Source organism: Pollicipes pollicipes, unplaced genomic scaffold, assembly GCF_011947565.3.
Source record: "Pollicipes pollicipes isolate AB1234 unplaced genomic scaffold, Ppol_2.1 Scaffold_7231;HRSCAF=8579_pilon_pilon_pilon, whole genome shotgun sequence".
Classification (NCBI taxonomy): Eukaryota; Metazoa; Arthropoda; class Thecostraca; order Pollicipedomorpha; family Pollicipedidae; genus Pollicipes; species Pollicipes pollicipes.
This window is the reverse complement of record NW_023597034.1, coordinates 43,976,325-43,992,944: the sequence shown is the minus strand read 5'-3', so window position 1 is coordinate 43,992,944 and position 16,620 is coordinate 43,976,325. Positions and strand designations below refer to the sequence as shown.

The window sequence follows — 16,620 nt, the reverse complement described above, 5'->3', positions numbered from 1 at the left end:
GCGCAAATTCTTACATCAAACGCGCCAGTATTCGTACATCAGTATCTGATTCAGAAAACGCATTGGTGGATTGCGGGTTTCTTTTTTGGCACAAAAGTTGAAAATCAGTAAGACAATCATTTTCCACACGTTCGCTCCTCTTCTCTAGCAGGAACACCACCGGAGCGCGCTACCACCGGGGTCTGGCTCTCCCGTGCCGCGGAGCGTCCCAGCTCCGGCCACTCCGCTCGGCCGCCAGCCCGCTCTCCCGCCGCCTTCACGACGGCCCGATCAATAGAGAATCGACGAGCTCCTCTCAAACCGGCCGGAATCGGCCGCCGACCCGCCAGCCCTCGGCCCGATTACAAGCGCTCTGTTCGACATAATTACAGCAGCGGCCGATCCGACGAGCTAACCGCCAGCCGCCGTCTTTTAGCCGGCGACCAATCAGCGGGCGGCATTCTACCGCCAATCAATGTCGTGATCATCGGGGGCGGAGCCTGGGCCGGCGATCTCCGCCGCCCGGCCAAAGTGGGCGGAGACAGCGGCGCCGACCGGAGGCAATCGAGAGATAATAGAAAAGGTTGGCACAACTGGCGCCGATCGGCGCTACTTTCGGTGCGAGCGCCGGCGGCAGCGGTCACGTCGCCATGTCAGCGCCGGGCTCCCCTCTCAGTGCCAGTGGCAGCCGGCTGGGGTCCCGTTCACCGTCGCCGGGCCGCCGCTCGCCCGCCGCCAGTCCGCGACCCGAGCGCAAGTCGTTCAGCATCACGGACATCCTCAGCCGCTCCGACCCGGTCCGCGAGCGTCTGGATGACACGCAGAAGCTGCTGGATGCGGCCGCCGCCGCCAGGTATGGCCAGCAGTCGGCTCGTTTTGGAGACGACGACTTGTTCTCTCTCTCTCTCTCCCTCTCTCCCTCTCTCTCTCTCTCTCTCCCTCTCTCTCTCTCTCTCTCTCTCTCTCTCTCTCTCTCTCTCTCTCTCTCTCTCTCTCTCTCTCTCTCTCTCTCTCTCTCTCTCTCTCTCTCCTCTCTCTCTCTCTCTCTCTCTCTCTCTCTCTCTCTCTCTCTCTCTCTCTCTTCTCTCTCTTTCTCTCTCTCTCCCTCTGAGCTGTCAGTAACGGAGCGGCGATGGACGCTGAGGACGTTGCCGGTGTTCGCGGACGGACCGCTCTGCTCGGCATGGCGAGCTCCCAGGCGGGCTTCGGCTCTTTCGTGTTGCAAAATTACAGCGCTCTAATCTGGCTGTGGAAGGATTCGTTGCCTCTGAAGATGAGGGATGCTGAAATAAAACGCGAATCTTCTGAAACTGACGGTCACTTCACTAAATACGTTTCCATAGATATAAATCCTTGGCACGTAGTGTGATGAACGTTTTTCTGGAAAGTAAAACCGAGTCGCAGACGAAACTTTCCAAAGTCAACGCAGGCTTCGGTAATGGAGGCTGGTTCCTTCGACAACGTGCCTAGGCCTCGTGCTAAATTTCAGACCTTGAAGCTCGAGCCATTCCAGAATATATAAAAAATCCATATATGTCAAATTAAGCTCATGCGATGTCCGAAGTTAACGGTGCTGTCCTTCGAGATTATTTCGGTTTAATCCATAGACCTTCATAGTTGACACAGCACAAATGTTATGTCCTAGATAACCGGACATAACGGGGATCGCAATGTTGCATCCCAACTTATCATGCTTATTCATGTATTAGGCACGACTACACTTCGGCTAGTATGATTGAGGCAGCCAGAGTGGTCCATTTTAGGTCGATGCCTACCCTACACATGGATATTAGGATTAGGCGTGTCTGATTTGCAAAAAAATAAGCCAGATATCATTTTATCCTCAAGAAGCGAGCTTTGTATTCATCTCAGGTAGCGGAGCTGATCAGATTTGTCCAGTATGCTGGTTCATGGCTACCACGGGTATGTTTTATTTCAAAGGCTTGCATGGCTTATCCACCAACGTTAACGTAATTATTCAGCAACCTTTCTGAGCATGAACGTTTTCATTGCTTTTGTGATATACCACCTGTTAACGGAATGTTGGACGTGGCCGGGCGTCGGGAAATACCTGCCAGCCTTTTACCTACAAACCATAGAATCATAGCAGATAACAGCTGATGAGACGGAACTCGCGCGTCTTCTTTCCGCCCGCTGCGGCGCGGGTAGGCGAGGAAACCGTTCCCTGCCATCTTCTCGCTACGCATAGGTGTGGAAACGGGGTTGCAAAAGTCACTGGTTAAGTCACACGTAACGAAAAAGACATGTCCCACTGGTGCCTCGTGTCCCTTGGCAGCATGACCTATACCGTGTTTAGAAGTGAGCATACCAGCTTGGACGACCAAGGCAGCGCGGCGTGAGATCGAAGTCAGATGACATTCCCAGGCAGTTCTTCTGGCCAAGGTAGCGTGTGTTCGGGGCGGTGCTGGTCAGTGTGGCCGCCACCGCCTCCACATCCACCCACATGGAAACATCAGGATGTGGAGTTAATGTAATACAGGCGCTATTCAATGCATTGTCTGTTTCTTTCACAAACATCCGCGGCATACCTGCAAGAATGAGAACGAAACTTTAAACTCAAGCATATATGGCTTCAACTGGGGTCCAGGTGTGGTTTATTAGCTGGGGATCTTGGGTTACATCAGCAACGAGGAGCCAGTGTGTAGCACTGCAGATTTCATTGTTTTCACTGATCATTAGCTTATCCTTAAGTTGATATGGAAAATCGAAGAATTGAAGAAGCTTCTCAAGTTCGTTTTCTATACCAGGAACGAAGGGAAGAATTATGCAGAAAAATACGCCGTGGCTTTTATGGATTCCGTGATCGATCTTACCCTCTCACTTTTTTCGTTCTCGGAAAATCGCTCCTGATCCCGATCAACAAGCCCGCTTACTTTTCACTCACATTCTGCAACAGTACAATAGTTTGAGGTTGGCAAGGTGCTGGTTGAAAATATTTATCCTGTCGGCATTTCCTTGCGGACTTCTTTTACTGCGTAAATAAGGGCAAGATACTGCCCTTCCCTTGCCGACATTTTGCATAAAAATACGTTGTATATTGTATTGCAATCCGGCACAATCTCCATTCACCAAGACCTCAGCGAATGAGATGAATCACATCTCATCGGCAGCAACAAAACCAAGCCCTAAAGCATTGTGTCGAATTGGTTAGACCTTTTCAGTCAGCCGTCTTGTGATTACCTGCAGACCCAGCAAGCTTATGGGGTGGGCCATACTCGACGTAAAAGCTGCTTGAATCATACACCGGTTTTGATTTTTTTATTCAGTTTCGACATAGCTGCATGTTTGCGCCATAACTACCCAGGCAGGTTTTATGGCGTATATCTATAGATATGGCTTTTTGTGTGGTCATGATGCTATGTGTTTGATGGTCTTTTTGTGGTGATAATTAATCCTACGCGTTCACTGCGGAAGTTACTGCATTGTGATACCCTGCGAACGTCCCGTTAAATTAAAGGGGCTGTGCTTGCCAGATAAATCGCTTTGGAATCAACCACGTGGATAAAAAGTTAAGGCACACACTGCAGGTTTATTCGGCATCTTTCGGCTTACCAGAAGTCTCCTCTTTGCGCTGCGAAATCTAACCCTGCAGAGTTTGACCTTAGCGCAGGATGTGCAGGGATCCGCGGCACCGGCGCTACTGTCGCATAAGCACCGCCAAATAAATAGCCTGGAAGCCGAAGACAAAGAGCAAACATGAAACATTTACATATTTATGGACTGTTTAGGGTGTAAACCTGATTTTTAGATATCGTTTTTGTCCGTTCTGTAAAAACGAAAGTTTAAAACTTTGTTTCGCCGTGACTTATCTCTTTAGAGAGGCTGGGCTCGCCGGAAAAATGCAGACGTACTCATAGGGAGCTAACAGAATTACTCTGAGTGGTATACATCTTTTTCATGCTGATAACGCTTTCCTATTTCTTCCAAATATGGTTTAGGGATCGGCTCTCTGAGTGGTATGAACTTTATCCTGGTATCGGCATCGTGGTAACAAGCTAGGCCATGGCGCTGCGGTGAATTAAACCGGAGACAAAACAGACGCTTCCGTACTTAATTATGCATTGTGACTGAACTTGTTATTTTTGGTGTCGCGATATTCGCCCCACTTAAGGTAAAACCGAAGTAAAAAAATCGGGTGCGTCCAGTTCCTTGTGTGAACGAACCTCAACCATAACTAAGTAGTGTGAACCGGGGGAGGAGTCACCGCAGGTAAAGCGCTCCAACTGTGGATTTCATGTTGGATTGTCTGGTTTCTCACATCGGCCAACTTTTTAAGGGCAAAATGCATTTGTGTTGTTATCTCATGGTGCACATGTGTTCCCGAAAAAAATGAGCCCAATAAGAGCAGCTTTTCGGAAGTTATAGCCTCGGGCGTTTTAGAAAAGTCACGTAATATAACTTTCCTCCAGAGCGCGGGTCTTTGCGATCTATCAAATGGTAGAACACATGAAATTATCTAGCACATGCTTATACGCGTTTGAGCAAATGCGCACACGGTTCATCTGTGGCATGTTTTAGTAATTCGTTTCATTTTGGCCAAATGAACTGGTAACATAATACTACGCAACCTTTCAGTGACCTAAAGGCGTAAGACACGCACAATTGGACCGTTCAGAACACTACCAATGATGATAATGAAAATACCATTGCACTGTGTGAAGCAAGCAAGAAACTAAGTGCTGGAATGACAAGTTTTGGGTAAAAGGAAGGGCAATGCTATGCCCCGGCCCCTAACCGAGGAAAATAATGAAGCATGTCAAAGCAATGCATCTCCCCAGCTCTCACAAAATTCCTCGACGCGGTCACTAACCAACGCAATGTTTACTGTCTGGTCCCAACATTATGCTAAAGCTACATGTGAACGTTTGTTTGACTCTACGCATCACTGAAGGGCAACAGGTTAGCCATTCCCGTATCTAGACCTTTGCCACAAGGTCAGCAAGCCTGTCCTAATTTTGAACTAGGGCTTCTAGAGTGTAGGATACTGCCAGTGACAGGTCCCAGAGCTCCAACCGGTAACGTTGGTAGAAGGGACGTTTCAGCGTTAAGTGCGTTGTGGTTTAAATGTGGTGACCGCATGAAATTGCACAAATACATTAAAGGGGGACGTTAGAGTTCATGTGAGTTCGGGAAGGCGGATCTAGGTCCTGTTCGCACAGGGAGTGATGTCCCTCAGAGACGGAGCTAGGTGGTTTTTCGGACTTGTGAATGAGGAGCCGTGGGCTCTCGCGCAGTGGCGCAATGTCGATGGTTTGTTGCAATGTCTTTAATATGTGTAGGGATATTACCAAATTTCTGATCTACTCGAGGAAATAATGCGGGTCAATGTACAACTGCTCAGGTTCGCAGTTTTCTTCATCCTCATAGGTGTGTGGTTTGTCTTAAAATGCTCGAAACACGTTGAACGGCAGCTTGGAAATACATTATATATGAAACTAGAGGTGGGATAACCAGGAGCCAGGGGGCTGGGCCGCAAACTTTTCGAGAATGTCACATTAGTATAATGGTTGTTGACTTGAAAGAAACTACCAAAAATGTCTATCATCCCCTCCCCATTGGGGAACATCTATTGCTCATGTGTGGAACAGTGCATGGGACATGTCGCACGGCCTCGTTTTGAGCATTTTGTGGCATCAAACTAAGTCAGCCGTTGTTCCTCGGCTATTGTAAACTTCCTCGCGGTACGAAACCCATGCCATCACTAGTTCGATCATTTGAGCTGAGAACAATAGTCGTGACGCGCTAACTGCTGTTCACTTTTAAAAGAATGCCAATATGGACGTTGACTATGACCATGTTTATGGACGGAGATTGCAGAGTGAAAAATGTGCCAGCAACCACACCGGCATTTACCGATCTGTCGGTAATTGTCATTCTCCATCGAATGATCCACCAGTTAACGTTCCGTTCGCTTTGCAACACCAGCTTTTCTGAGCCCTCTCCAGCCCTAGCTATGTGCTCATGAAAATACAGGTCTGTAGAGCGCGTGAGTTCCAGGTCTTTGTGTTCTTATCATATAGAAAATATCACTCGTTATTGGACTGTCGGTCGAGGATCACACAGAGCGGCTCGTTGCCTGCGTGCGAATTAAAATAAATGTTGGCGTAAACAGGTACATGACCGAGCTTTGTTGGAAAGATCACTGATGTAAATCAAAGTATGAACGCGCGCTGTCACTGAGTATCTTGGACAGCCAGCATTTACAGATTGACAATCAGATTGGCAGTCAGGTTTTAAGTACATTAGTGTCTGTGCAGGTGACTTACGAAGAATGGCCAATGGGCTCACATTGTACCAATAAACAGGGCACGACCAGTGGAGTGGATTGGCTGGTGGCAAACGACTGCCTAGTTTACGACAGGCACAAACATCGGGACCCTAACGAATGTTTGATGAATAATCACTTCGGTCGAATGTTTTTCTCTGGTCTGCATGGTGTTTTGTATGGAATTTAGGCGACTTTTGATGAGACTGAAAATCCCATAAAACAGGGACGAAAAAAGTATACGTACCGGGCATCGCTGGCGGCGAAGTACGCTTCCGTGATTAGGTGTGCTACGGAGACAATATGCTTGCTGTGAACAAATGCTCAAAGCTTGTCCAGTGCTTCTGTTGGCCATTTAACCGCTGTGATAATGTGTGGATGGATGGCAAATGAGTTGAGGGGCAGAATTGGGGAGCCGACACGCAATGTACGTCCACGACCTGTTTGGGGAAAGGAGCAAATATCTCAACGTTCAAACTGTTCTTTCAGTGTGTGTGAATTTCCTTACGAGACATAAGAATTCTGCCGCACACCCTTCGGATAGCCTTCACAGCCAAACAGCTGGGCAGTCACGAGACATTCCGCTGAAAACCGTATACAGCACACCCCGCCTAACATAGCTTATCAAAGGGGATGACATAGTCAATGAAAAGTGATAGCGTGATATAACGACAATGTAGGCAAACGTGCCCATAGTCTGTCTTTGTTATACATCGATCGAAATGGTCGATATCTGATCAATCTCGTGCCAACCGGCCGGACCGGTTGGGGTAGCGTGTCTTGATCAAACCATACACCTACATTCACTGACTGCAAAGCTCTCGGAAATGTTAAAAGAAGGGCAGCATATGTGTGACTGTAAGTTCCCAAGTCTCAGAGTGCTGTAATGAAGGGGCTTTTGTGTGCGGAGGGCACTTGGATGCCATTGTGCAGGTTTCTCAGGGGCGTGACAAGACCTTTGTAAGCTGCCAGACGTTGGATATGCTACTAGTAAGTTAGCAGATTTGAACTTATCTGGGAGCACGTTGACTGTTAAAGCATTTTCCCCTCCATGGACCACAGATGCTACTTCCTAGCTGAGGTGTGCTACGGTTTTGCTGATCGCCGGAGCAAGCTTTGTTTCAAAAACTTTTAAAAGTGAGGGTGAGACGGCAAATGTAATATGACCGAACAACAGGAAATGAAAACACTCCCCGCCCTTGTCTCCTACCACTGTTGATGTTTTTGTTTTTCTTTCATGCTGCTACCCGTAATACGGGTTTAAACCAGCTAGTTAGTTTCATGCTTTTGCAAGGATCTGCTCTTGCCCAGCCACATTGGGACCGACGAGTCCGGCAGGCGCAGCGCATGCTTTGTTTTTCTTGTTTTAAAATTTAACTCTAAGCTTTTCAACCGGTGGACTTCTGGAATCACAGCTCACACTAAGCAGTGCTTGTTGTGTGAGCCCTGGCCCTGCCATCTGATCGAGCAATAACAGGCCACCGGCAGAATTTGGCGGCGAAAGTTAAACGTGCCGCTATGCTCGGCGCGGCCCGTCCTGCCCTCTGCCGTCACCTGACCTCTAGCGGAAGCGGAATGGCACGAGTTCGTTTCATAATATGTTCGGGTAAGGCGGACCGGACCGGATTAGACTGAAAGTCTGGGAAAAGCGGATTGGCGAACGGATTAGATCTGGACTATCCGGACTGCACTGGACCGCAACATAAAAATGCAGTCCATGAAGGGATCTGGCTCTAGCATACTGAGCCATCGGGACGTACTTTGAGTGATCTTACTCGTTTTTTCCCTGATTCTTTATCCATGCTCATATGTTAGCCAATGCCCGCATTTCATTTCCACGTGAAACAGTTGAAGCTTCGATGTCTTTTTTACGTTGAGATCAGCTCCCTTAATCGTGATACTAAGCATTGTTTGCATGCGACGCATGTGGAGCATCGTCCAGAAAAGGAACATTTTGAACTTTTTCGACGGAGATGTGATTGGCTACACCTGCGTTGGTCAAGATCTTGTGTTTAAGATCCGCTTGTCCGCAAGATCCGCAAGATCCGCTTGTGTTTGAATTGCTGGCGTGACACCCATATGCCACTATCGCTGCATCTCTCGCCAAAACCCAGAACCTTTCGCACCCACACATCGAAGGGAGCGACCTCGAGCTGCCCCTGCTCCCAGTACCTCCTGAGCACCAGCCGAGTCCCGTCCATTACACGGGGGCCACGAGCTGACCCTGCTTCCACCACCTTATGAGCACCGGCCGATCCCCGTCCATTACGCGTCTGGATTTCCTGCGCGTAAGCGTTGGGTCTGTGGTCAAGGCAGGATGATTGTGGTGTTATCTATTTTATCTCTCTCATTCAATCTACAGCTCTTGAATGGTCTGCATGGGCTGAATCATCTTTAACCTAACCGAACCGAGCATTTTACATGCACGTCATGTTTATGCGCTGTTCGCACCTTGCCTGAAAGCCACTAGACACAGGTAATTTCCCAAATTCGACGTTTTAAACGATTTGTAACCCAGTACTGCGCATGTATTAACTTGGACCCGGTGCAATTGAAAACGTGTCCAGCCGAGCCAGAATGGTTACACTTCAAGAGTTTGTTTGTTCTGTGTATTGTTTTGTTTCTTTTTTGTTTTGTTCTATTTCAATTTTCTGAAATGAGTGGAATCTATGGAGAATGTAAGTTTACACAGCACTTGAGGTACGATGGGCTTTTACCACGGAAATTATTCGGTGTAATTGCCTACTGCATTGTTGAGCACGCCGCTGTGTTTGGGAGACACTGTACTGTGTTTAGGCTGCATACAGTTAGGTGTCTCATCGTAGAACATTTAAGCTAGCGCATGGCGTTGCCGAACGGGAAGCAGTTTAAGCATTCACCAAGTCAAAATCTAACAGAGAGAGGGACGGAGGGCACTATTTGGTCTGATCGACACACTTTCCTTAGAGCACGCTTCAAATAGACCGCACTGCTCTGCTTCAAGCAGACCGGACTGCTTTGCTTCAAATGGGCTGCACTGCTCTGCTCAGAATTCGGGACGTGCCCCACTTCAGAGCAGGCCGCGATACTTAGACCTCTAATAGCATACCAAGCTCCGCTATGTTACAAAGCTTTGAGGCTGCTTCCAATCGATCGGTTTACTCTTTCAGTTGAACAAGTGAAGATCTCTAGCATGTTACAGTAAGCATCAGTAGCGAACTTCGCAGCACACGTACAGAGAAAACCATGCTATTAGGGTGTACAAAGATGGAGCCAAAGATAGCTTGCGGGTTAAACATCCTCAGGTAGTGCAATAGATGTGCATAGCAATTACATAATGTCGCGCTTCTTTAAGTTCTTGAAGCGTCGCATTGCAGGGAAGGTATTGCGCTTACAGGACGGTGTTAAGCCGACATCACTCTGCACCGCATTAATGTGAAGCACACCTTAGAGAGTTAGCAAGGCGTTAATGCCGAACAAAACCAGTCATGTGATAAACAGTTTTTATTTTGTGTTCAAATGCTTCTCGAGCATATGTAATTGAATTCATTGAAGGTGGTCGCGCACAGCAGAGAGAAATGAGCTTGGTTCCCAGCGCTGGTCCCTGCTACCGACTGACCTTTTTGAAAACGACACCCTGGATCCTCGTTTCTATGGCCTCTTTTGTAAACGCCCGCTTCTGGTTCCCGGATCCCATCATTTCAGCAGCGCACCACCAATGGGCGCGCCGCCTTGTCGCTGGCGGCTGTGCAGTGCTGTGCTGTGCTGTGCACATGGCCTGTTGTGCCAGCGCGACCGTCATCTGGCGCGGCCTTGACGTGACGCGGCTGTGACGTGACGCGGCCGTGACGTGACACGACCGTGCTGTGCCGTGATGCGGCCGTGACGTGACGTGACGCGGCCGTGACGTGACACGACCGTGCCGTGCCGTGATGCGGCCGTGACGTGACGTGACGCGGCCGTGACGTGACACGACCGTGCCGTGCCGTGATGCGGCCGTGACGTGACGCGACGCAGCCGTGACGCGACGTGAAGCGGCTCTGACGTGGCGTGGCCGTGGCGTGGCGTGACGCTGCTGTGACGTGACGCGGCCGTGAAGTTACTCGGCCCTGCCGTGACGTGACCCGGCCGTCCCGTCGACAGGTTCGGGTTCCTGCAGCTGGGCTCGCTGGCGGCGCGCTACCCGTACCTGGCCGGCTGTGATGTGCTCGGCAAGCCGTTCGCATGGCAGGCCGTGTGGCCCCCGACCGGTCACGTGCCGGCCCAGCCGCCGCCCGTGCACCAGGCTCGGCTGGCCCTGCACTCCCACTCGCCAGGTGAGAATCAAAACAAGCTACAACTTCTGGCTGTACGAGCAAATACGTCCTGTCGTGATTGTTTGAGCTGATTTCACAGCACTACTGTCACCACTGATGTGACACCATTCATATGTCATGTACTCTTCCGGTGCTGCCCAAAAGCCCCGCTCTTCTAATGACCTTCCACTGACCTTCGGCGTAGCTGAACATTGAGCGCGCCTATCCGCCTTTCCATGACGACGCGGTCAATGGCTGGCTCCAGATATAAATACGCTCTCTCGGCTACTCATCAGATTAATGCGGCCGCCAATCAGCCGGCGAGGTCTTGAGCGACCGACCCTCCCACCAGCCGGTCTACTTGAACGGCTTTGTCCGCATGCAATGCCGAAGGCCGGTGATGGCAATCATGGCTGGCGGGCGGCCCTCGAGCCCTTCGGCAGACGGATACGCAGCAGCGCCGGCTAACGGGGGCTCAGTGGGCGCGGGTCCATGCACGGTCCGTCAACGTTCACGTCAAAAGAGATATAGACTCGAAGACGAATTGGCGCTTTAAATGCGATATCCAGTGCGTCTCACAGAACGGGGGCTACCGGAGGAATGGTGTAGTTGACCCCCAATGCCGGCAGGCCAAAAGTAAGGCTATGTTTTTGCCCCCCCCCCCCCTCTCCCTCAAAGAAAATTGGAAGACCCTTTTTCCGAACCACAGGCATGGTAGCTACACGTAGCGTACCGAAATTAATATGAAGCATGCCCCCATAACTGGGCTAGACAGTAATAAATCGGGCTCAGAACACACTTCGCTGGATCCAGAGACCCGTTTTCTGAGTATTGGGGTCATCTTTATGAATACGGTAGCCAATGTTCTAGGCTAGGAGGCCAAATATGGCGTTAAGGCGGCCCTTTTGCTGTCTCGTGTGGCCCATTTTCCAAACAAAGGGGGTCAGCTCTGGTTCAGAAGGCACTCTCCATATTCAGGTCACATTTCTGGAACAGCAGGCCCCTATCATGCATCAGACGGCGGCGGTTCCGGATCGGGATGCTCTGTTTTGGGAAAGTGAGGCCCCTTGACAAAATCTGGAGGCCCCTCTCGTGAGATGTAAACATCCTATTCTGCATTATAAGGCTCCTCTATACATTGGGATGCTCTTTTATTAGACAGGAGAGCCCGTTGTAACCTAGCGAGACCCTTTGTTTGATAATAAGAAGGCTCCCATTCTATATTTGTTAATTGTCGACATTGAGTTACTTGGATATGCACATGAAACAGCTTGATAAGGGACATTTTGTCGTCGGTACCCCTCCCCTTTGGATACGACATTGCATGGACCGCCCCCCCCCCCCCCCTCCCTGTGAATAGGTCCCAATTTTTCCGGGAGGCCCCTGGAAAATCCTGCCCCTCGAACTCAAAACTCGTGGCGCAAGCCCTGCCGCAGACATCTCTTATCAAAGTGTATTCATGCACTTGAACATGCCAGAATGACAGAAGAGTAAGCTTCGTTATGTTTGTAGCATGATGTAACGATAGGGTGTGGATAAATCTCGATCATTTGTGCTAGATATCGCTTTATTTCGTACGCGCAAGCCCACACTTATGCTGTACATAACATGCAACGACAACTTTTGTTGTCTCATTTGTAATCTTTCCATCATCTGTCACTACACGTCCTGTGAGGACAGACTTGCGAAAAAAGTAAACTTCGCACTATGTAACAAGCAATGCCCCTGTTTTTGTCCTTAAAGACCCGTTCACATCTTGCGAACTGGATGCAGAATCTGCTACAGATTCTGCAGTCAATCAGCTGTTTTGGACTAGAGGCGCCGTGTTTGAGCCCTTTACCCGCGCTTTGCGGGTCTGCAGTATCTTAATGTGGTATCTCCAGTCCACAACAGCTGACGGCTACAGAATCTGTAATAGACTCTGCAACCAGTCCGCGAGGCGTAAACGGGCTTTATGCACGCCTCATAAACACACGTAATGAAAAACATGCCACTTGAAATCCATCTCCAGATGTCATCTAAAAACTGCGGCCCTGAAATTTTGCGCGTCGGCCGGAAGGGTAGGCAGAATGTGGTTGGAAATTAGGAGATAGGAGTTTTCGGTGGCTCAACCTTGCACAGCTCAGAAGGCCCTGATGAAGTAACCGTGGGGGTTGAACGGCCTGCTCCCACAGAAGCGTGGTTAAATGAATCGTCAGAAATCGCAACTTTTGGATAGTGTCTAGAACACTTGTATTCTCATGATGCTTATACGTTTGCAAACGACTGGGAAAGTGTGACGAAGTGGATGTGGTATGTGGTGATGTGATGGACAAAGCGGACTTCGGCAGACGTGAGAGGAACGTGCTAGTAAAAGCGCACCTTCGTCCCATACCTGCGGAGGATTCCCTTTACGTTCAAACCAGGTCTACAGGGACCTCCATTTCGTACTCCGACTGTTTCTCCACCACCGCTGTTCCGCCACGCATGTGCGGAAATACGCGGCCAAGAGGCGTGATTACGAACGCTAGCAGAGCAGTGATAATATCGCCCGCCAGTCGGCCGCCTGCTGAATGGCTCTGACCACTAATCACAGCGCCGGTATTGGCAGTGAGGTTTCGTCGTGAATGGCGAGCGTGCTCGGCCCCCGGCGCCGCGCCGCGGCTCCAGATTAATTCGTTCCGAACCTTTATCCCCGATAGAGAAGCACCTCCCTATAGAAGCGTGATTATCATCTCTATCAAAAAGCCATCGGCCCCCACATGATGTTAAAAGCCCTGAATGGGAATTTAATATGGTCTTTAATGAGGGAGGCCGTAAAATTTGCCCGTCTGGTTTTAGATTAATCCCGGCTCCTCGAATCTGTCGAATAAACAACGGCGCGTCCCCGGCGCTCGCCGCCGCTCCCGCCGACGTCGATGCGTCGATGGCGGCGGCGGCGGACGGCCGACACGCGCGCCCCGCCGCGCCGCCCCCGTAAAACATAGCGACGGCGCGTGCGGCAGCGCCGCATAGCCGCGGCTGGCGGCGGTGAGGCCGCGACGCGCCACAAAAACGCCGCGCCGCGCCACTCTGACTAACGGGCGTGGCGATCAGGGCGGCCGCGCCGGCGCGTCACACGAGAAAGCCGCCGACTGGCGGCGGCCCCGCTCGCTCTGTAATTAGCGGTATGGATCGTGTCCGTGGGGAGGGCGCTGTTATTCTGTGTGCCGGTGGAAGGCATGCGATACATGATGGTGGGATATCTGGTATAATGACGTGCGCGACGTAGGCGTAGTGCAGGAGGCGCGCCGAAAAATTTTTGAGTGACGTTAATCTAGGAGAGATATGCAGACAGGCTGGACGCCGTGCTATCAGCAGGGTCTCTTTGTCCTCAGCCTCTAACAAAGTGTTTTGCGCGTAAAAACAAAGGATAGGTTGTGATGTTAAAGAATCGAGCCTCTTGTGCACCTTTGTGTTTAGGGCTCCAGCGCCTACGGTGCAGGAGGCCGTGATAACTGAAATTTTGAAAACGGCGTTTTGATTTGCCCATATTGTGGACACTGATCTACGCGATAAAGCGCCGTACATGTCGTGTTCTATCAGTGGAGAGCCTTTGATTCAAGTCGGGCGATCGGTTCAGAAACCAGGAGATTGCTCTTAAGCTGCGTCTCAGTTATGAGCGTTTCTTCGTTTATATGAGCTACCGCAAATCTCGTTGCCATAACTCTAAATTTGCCACTAGAGATGAAATCACCAGGCACGTTGGTTGCTATGACAGCGACACCGTTCCCTACTGTCTGGCCCTATCCGCTGCCTGACGGCGCCCGGTCTCTGTCGACAGAGCCGTCGTCGCCGGCGGCCGCCGACCGCAAGTCTCCCGTGTCGGCGGCGGCGGCACCTATCGACGCCGCTGACGACGCCGACGACCGCGGCGGCGACGATCAGCGCGACGGCAAGGACCGGCGTAAGAAGAAGACGCGCACCGTGTTCTCGCGCAGCCAGGTGTTCCAGCTTGAGTCGACGTTCGATATGAAACGCTACCTCTCCAGCTCGGAGCGCGCCGGCCTGGCCGCCTCACTCCACCTGACCGAGACGCAGGTCAAGATCTGGTTCCAGAACAGGCGCAACAAATGGAAGCGCCAGCTGGCGGCCGAGTTGGAGGCGGCCAACATGGCGCACGCGGCGCAGCGGCTGGTGCGCGTACCCATCTTGTACCACGAAGGCGCCGCAGGTAAGGGCGGCAGCGGCGGCGGCGGCGGAGCGGGCGGCGGCGCCGGCGGCGATCCGCCGAGCTCGAGCAGTCAGTCGCAGCCGCCGCCGGCGCCGCCCGGGCTCGGCGGGTACGCCCCGCTCTTCTACCCGCAGGCCTCGCCCTACACGCCCACCTGTCGACCATCGCTGCCCAGTCTGGTCTGAGCGGCTTCGCGCGCCGAAGGAGCCGTACCGGCCGCGGCGCGCCCTCTTCGGGCTCGGCGGCGGGTGGCGCCGGCGACCGAGGGAGGAGCGGCGGGGGGGGGGGGGGGGGCGGGGGGACAGCGAGGCCCCTCGGCTCCGGCGGCGGGCGGCGAACAGCACGCTGGTCCGATCTGCAGCGGACGGGCCGCCCGGTCGCACGTCGACACACTCACAAATGCCTGCACACCTTGTTCGAAGTCTGCGGGCAGGATCGCCGCTGGAAAGGATCCGGCGGCGGGAGCGGCCGGTGAGGGACCCAGCTCGAGCTCGGCAGGCTGGGTGCTGGCCTCGTCTGAGCAGGCTCTGTGTTGCAATATTCCCGTCTCTCGCAAGCCCGTGCTGGAGTTCCGAGCCCGTGTGCTCCTGACAGCGGTCAGCGGAGGCCCGTGTGAGCCATGAGTCATCTAGTCAGAATCGGGTACCTATGGATGTTGTTGGATGTTTGGCACATCGGAGTGGCGTTGTCTTACGCTGATGGTGCACAGAACAGGAGCGCACCCGAAAATATCTTGTGAGTGAGCGTTGTGCAGGAATCCTTTAGATTTTGGGTTAATAGCCTAGTGATCAGGATAACGGAATAGTTTTATCATGTTGTCCTCGCTTGCTGTCATCCCATTTTTACAGATGATGCGTTTTCCTCCCCGTGGAGGATTGATTGATGAACTTTTTACAGAAAATGTTATTCAGGTCTGCATTCAAATTATGGTGGACAAAATCATCTGTTTGGTGGTGTATCTACACTTGGCAGACGGTATTCTAGTCAGAGCGACAGATTTGGGTAATATAAGAACTTCCACATTGGGAGAAAACGTTTCTCAGAGGCGTTGCTTTGCTTTTGTGCTGCTGTAATTCTAAGCTTTCAGGGGGGCCGGCTGAATAAGACTAAGCTTTCCACCAATTTTTTCTGAGTATCTGAGATTGCTTTGTATGCCGAATTGCTTTTGATTAGCACATTTAATTTTTGCGTAGGAAGTAACTCCGTCAGTGCTACACAACTTCATCGCATATGTTCGTCACCTGTGTAAATTGTTATTACCTTCTCAATGTTCACACGTATACATATGTCACAGTTTTGAATGTCATCGCATGGTTGTATTTGTTAACCAATAAAATCATTCCTCTAAAGTGTTTATTTCTAGAACAATACATTTTAGTACGAATGTGGTTGAAAGAAACGCAGCTTTAAAGTTCGTCATGGAAGCAGGGTTGAGGAGATGATGCCTTACGTACTGCAGCAGCTCTTTTCATTCATTTGTTTCTACAACACATGTTGCTTTTATTAGCTGCTGCAATGTGTAGCCTTGAACAAGTAGCACAAGCTTGCAGTGTCAGTTTCTACTCATTTTGGCTGGTCAATCATCTAAATCCATATTTGAAGGCATCTCTCAGCTGTGATTTTCCACCGAGAGCCTACCCACCGGTGCTGCGTCAGTCAGTGTCGACCCACGTCAGTGCCGCCTGGCTCATACAGCTCACCGCGGCGGCAACTTCTCAAGAAAGAGAGTAACGAGCGAGCTTGATGCCGGAGCAGAGCACCACTGCAGTCTCCACACCAGCACCACTGCGGCCTTCACACCAGCACACCAACGGCCCCACACCAGCACCACTTGCGGCCTTCACACCAGTACACCAACGGCCTCCACACCAGTACCACTATGGACTCCA

At 51.1% G+C, this 16,620-nt stretch overlaps 1 protein-coding gene across 1 annotated transcript; it reads left to right on the top strand.

The window, feature by feature from the left end:
* The first annotated feature begins 601 nt into the window (after positions 1-601).
* On the top strand, positions 602-15,354 carry Hmx (H6 family homeobox). The gene is made up of 4 exons (XM_037233903.1): positions 602-832; positions 10,388-10,560; positions 14,402-14,740; positions 15,326-15,354. The coding sequence occupies exons 1-4, from the start codon at positions 630-632 to the stop codon at positions 15,352-15,354; spliced, it is 744 nt and encodes a 247-aa protein (XP_037089798.1). The 5' UTR covers positions 602-629.
* Positions 15,355-16,620: the final 1,266 nt, after the last annotated feature.

Bases quoted from the DNA above. Each gene is read 5' to 3' on its own strand.
- Hmx (XM_037233903.1), top strand. From the start codon at position 630: ATGTCAGCGCCGGGCTCCCCTCTCAGTGCCAGTGGCAGCCGGCTGGGG. The intron at 10,561-14,401 runs GTGAGAATCAAA...CGGCGGCACCTA, and splicing joins CCTGCACTCCCACTCGCCAG to TCGACGCCGCTGACGACGCC. The intron at 14,741-15,325 runs GCAGCGGCGGCG...TGCTCCTGACAG, and splicing joins AGGCGCCGCAGGTAAGGGCG to CGGTCAGCGGAGGCCCGTGT.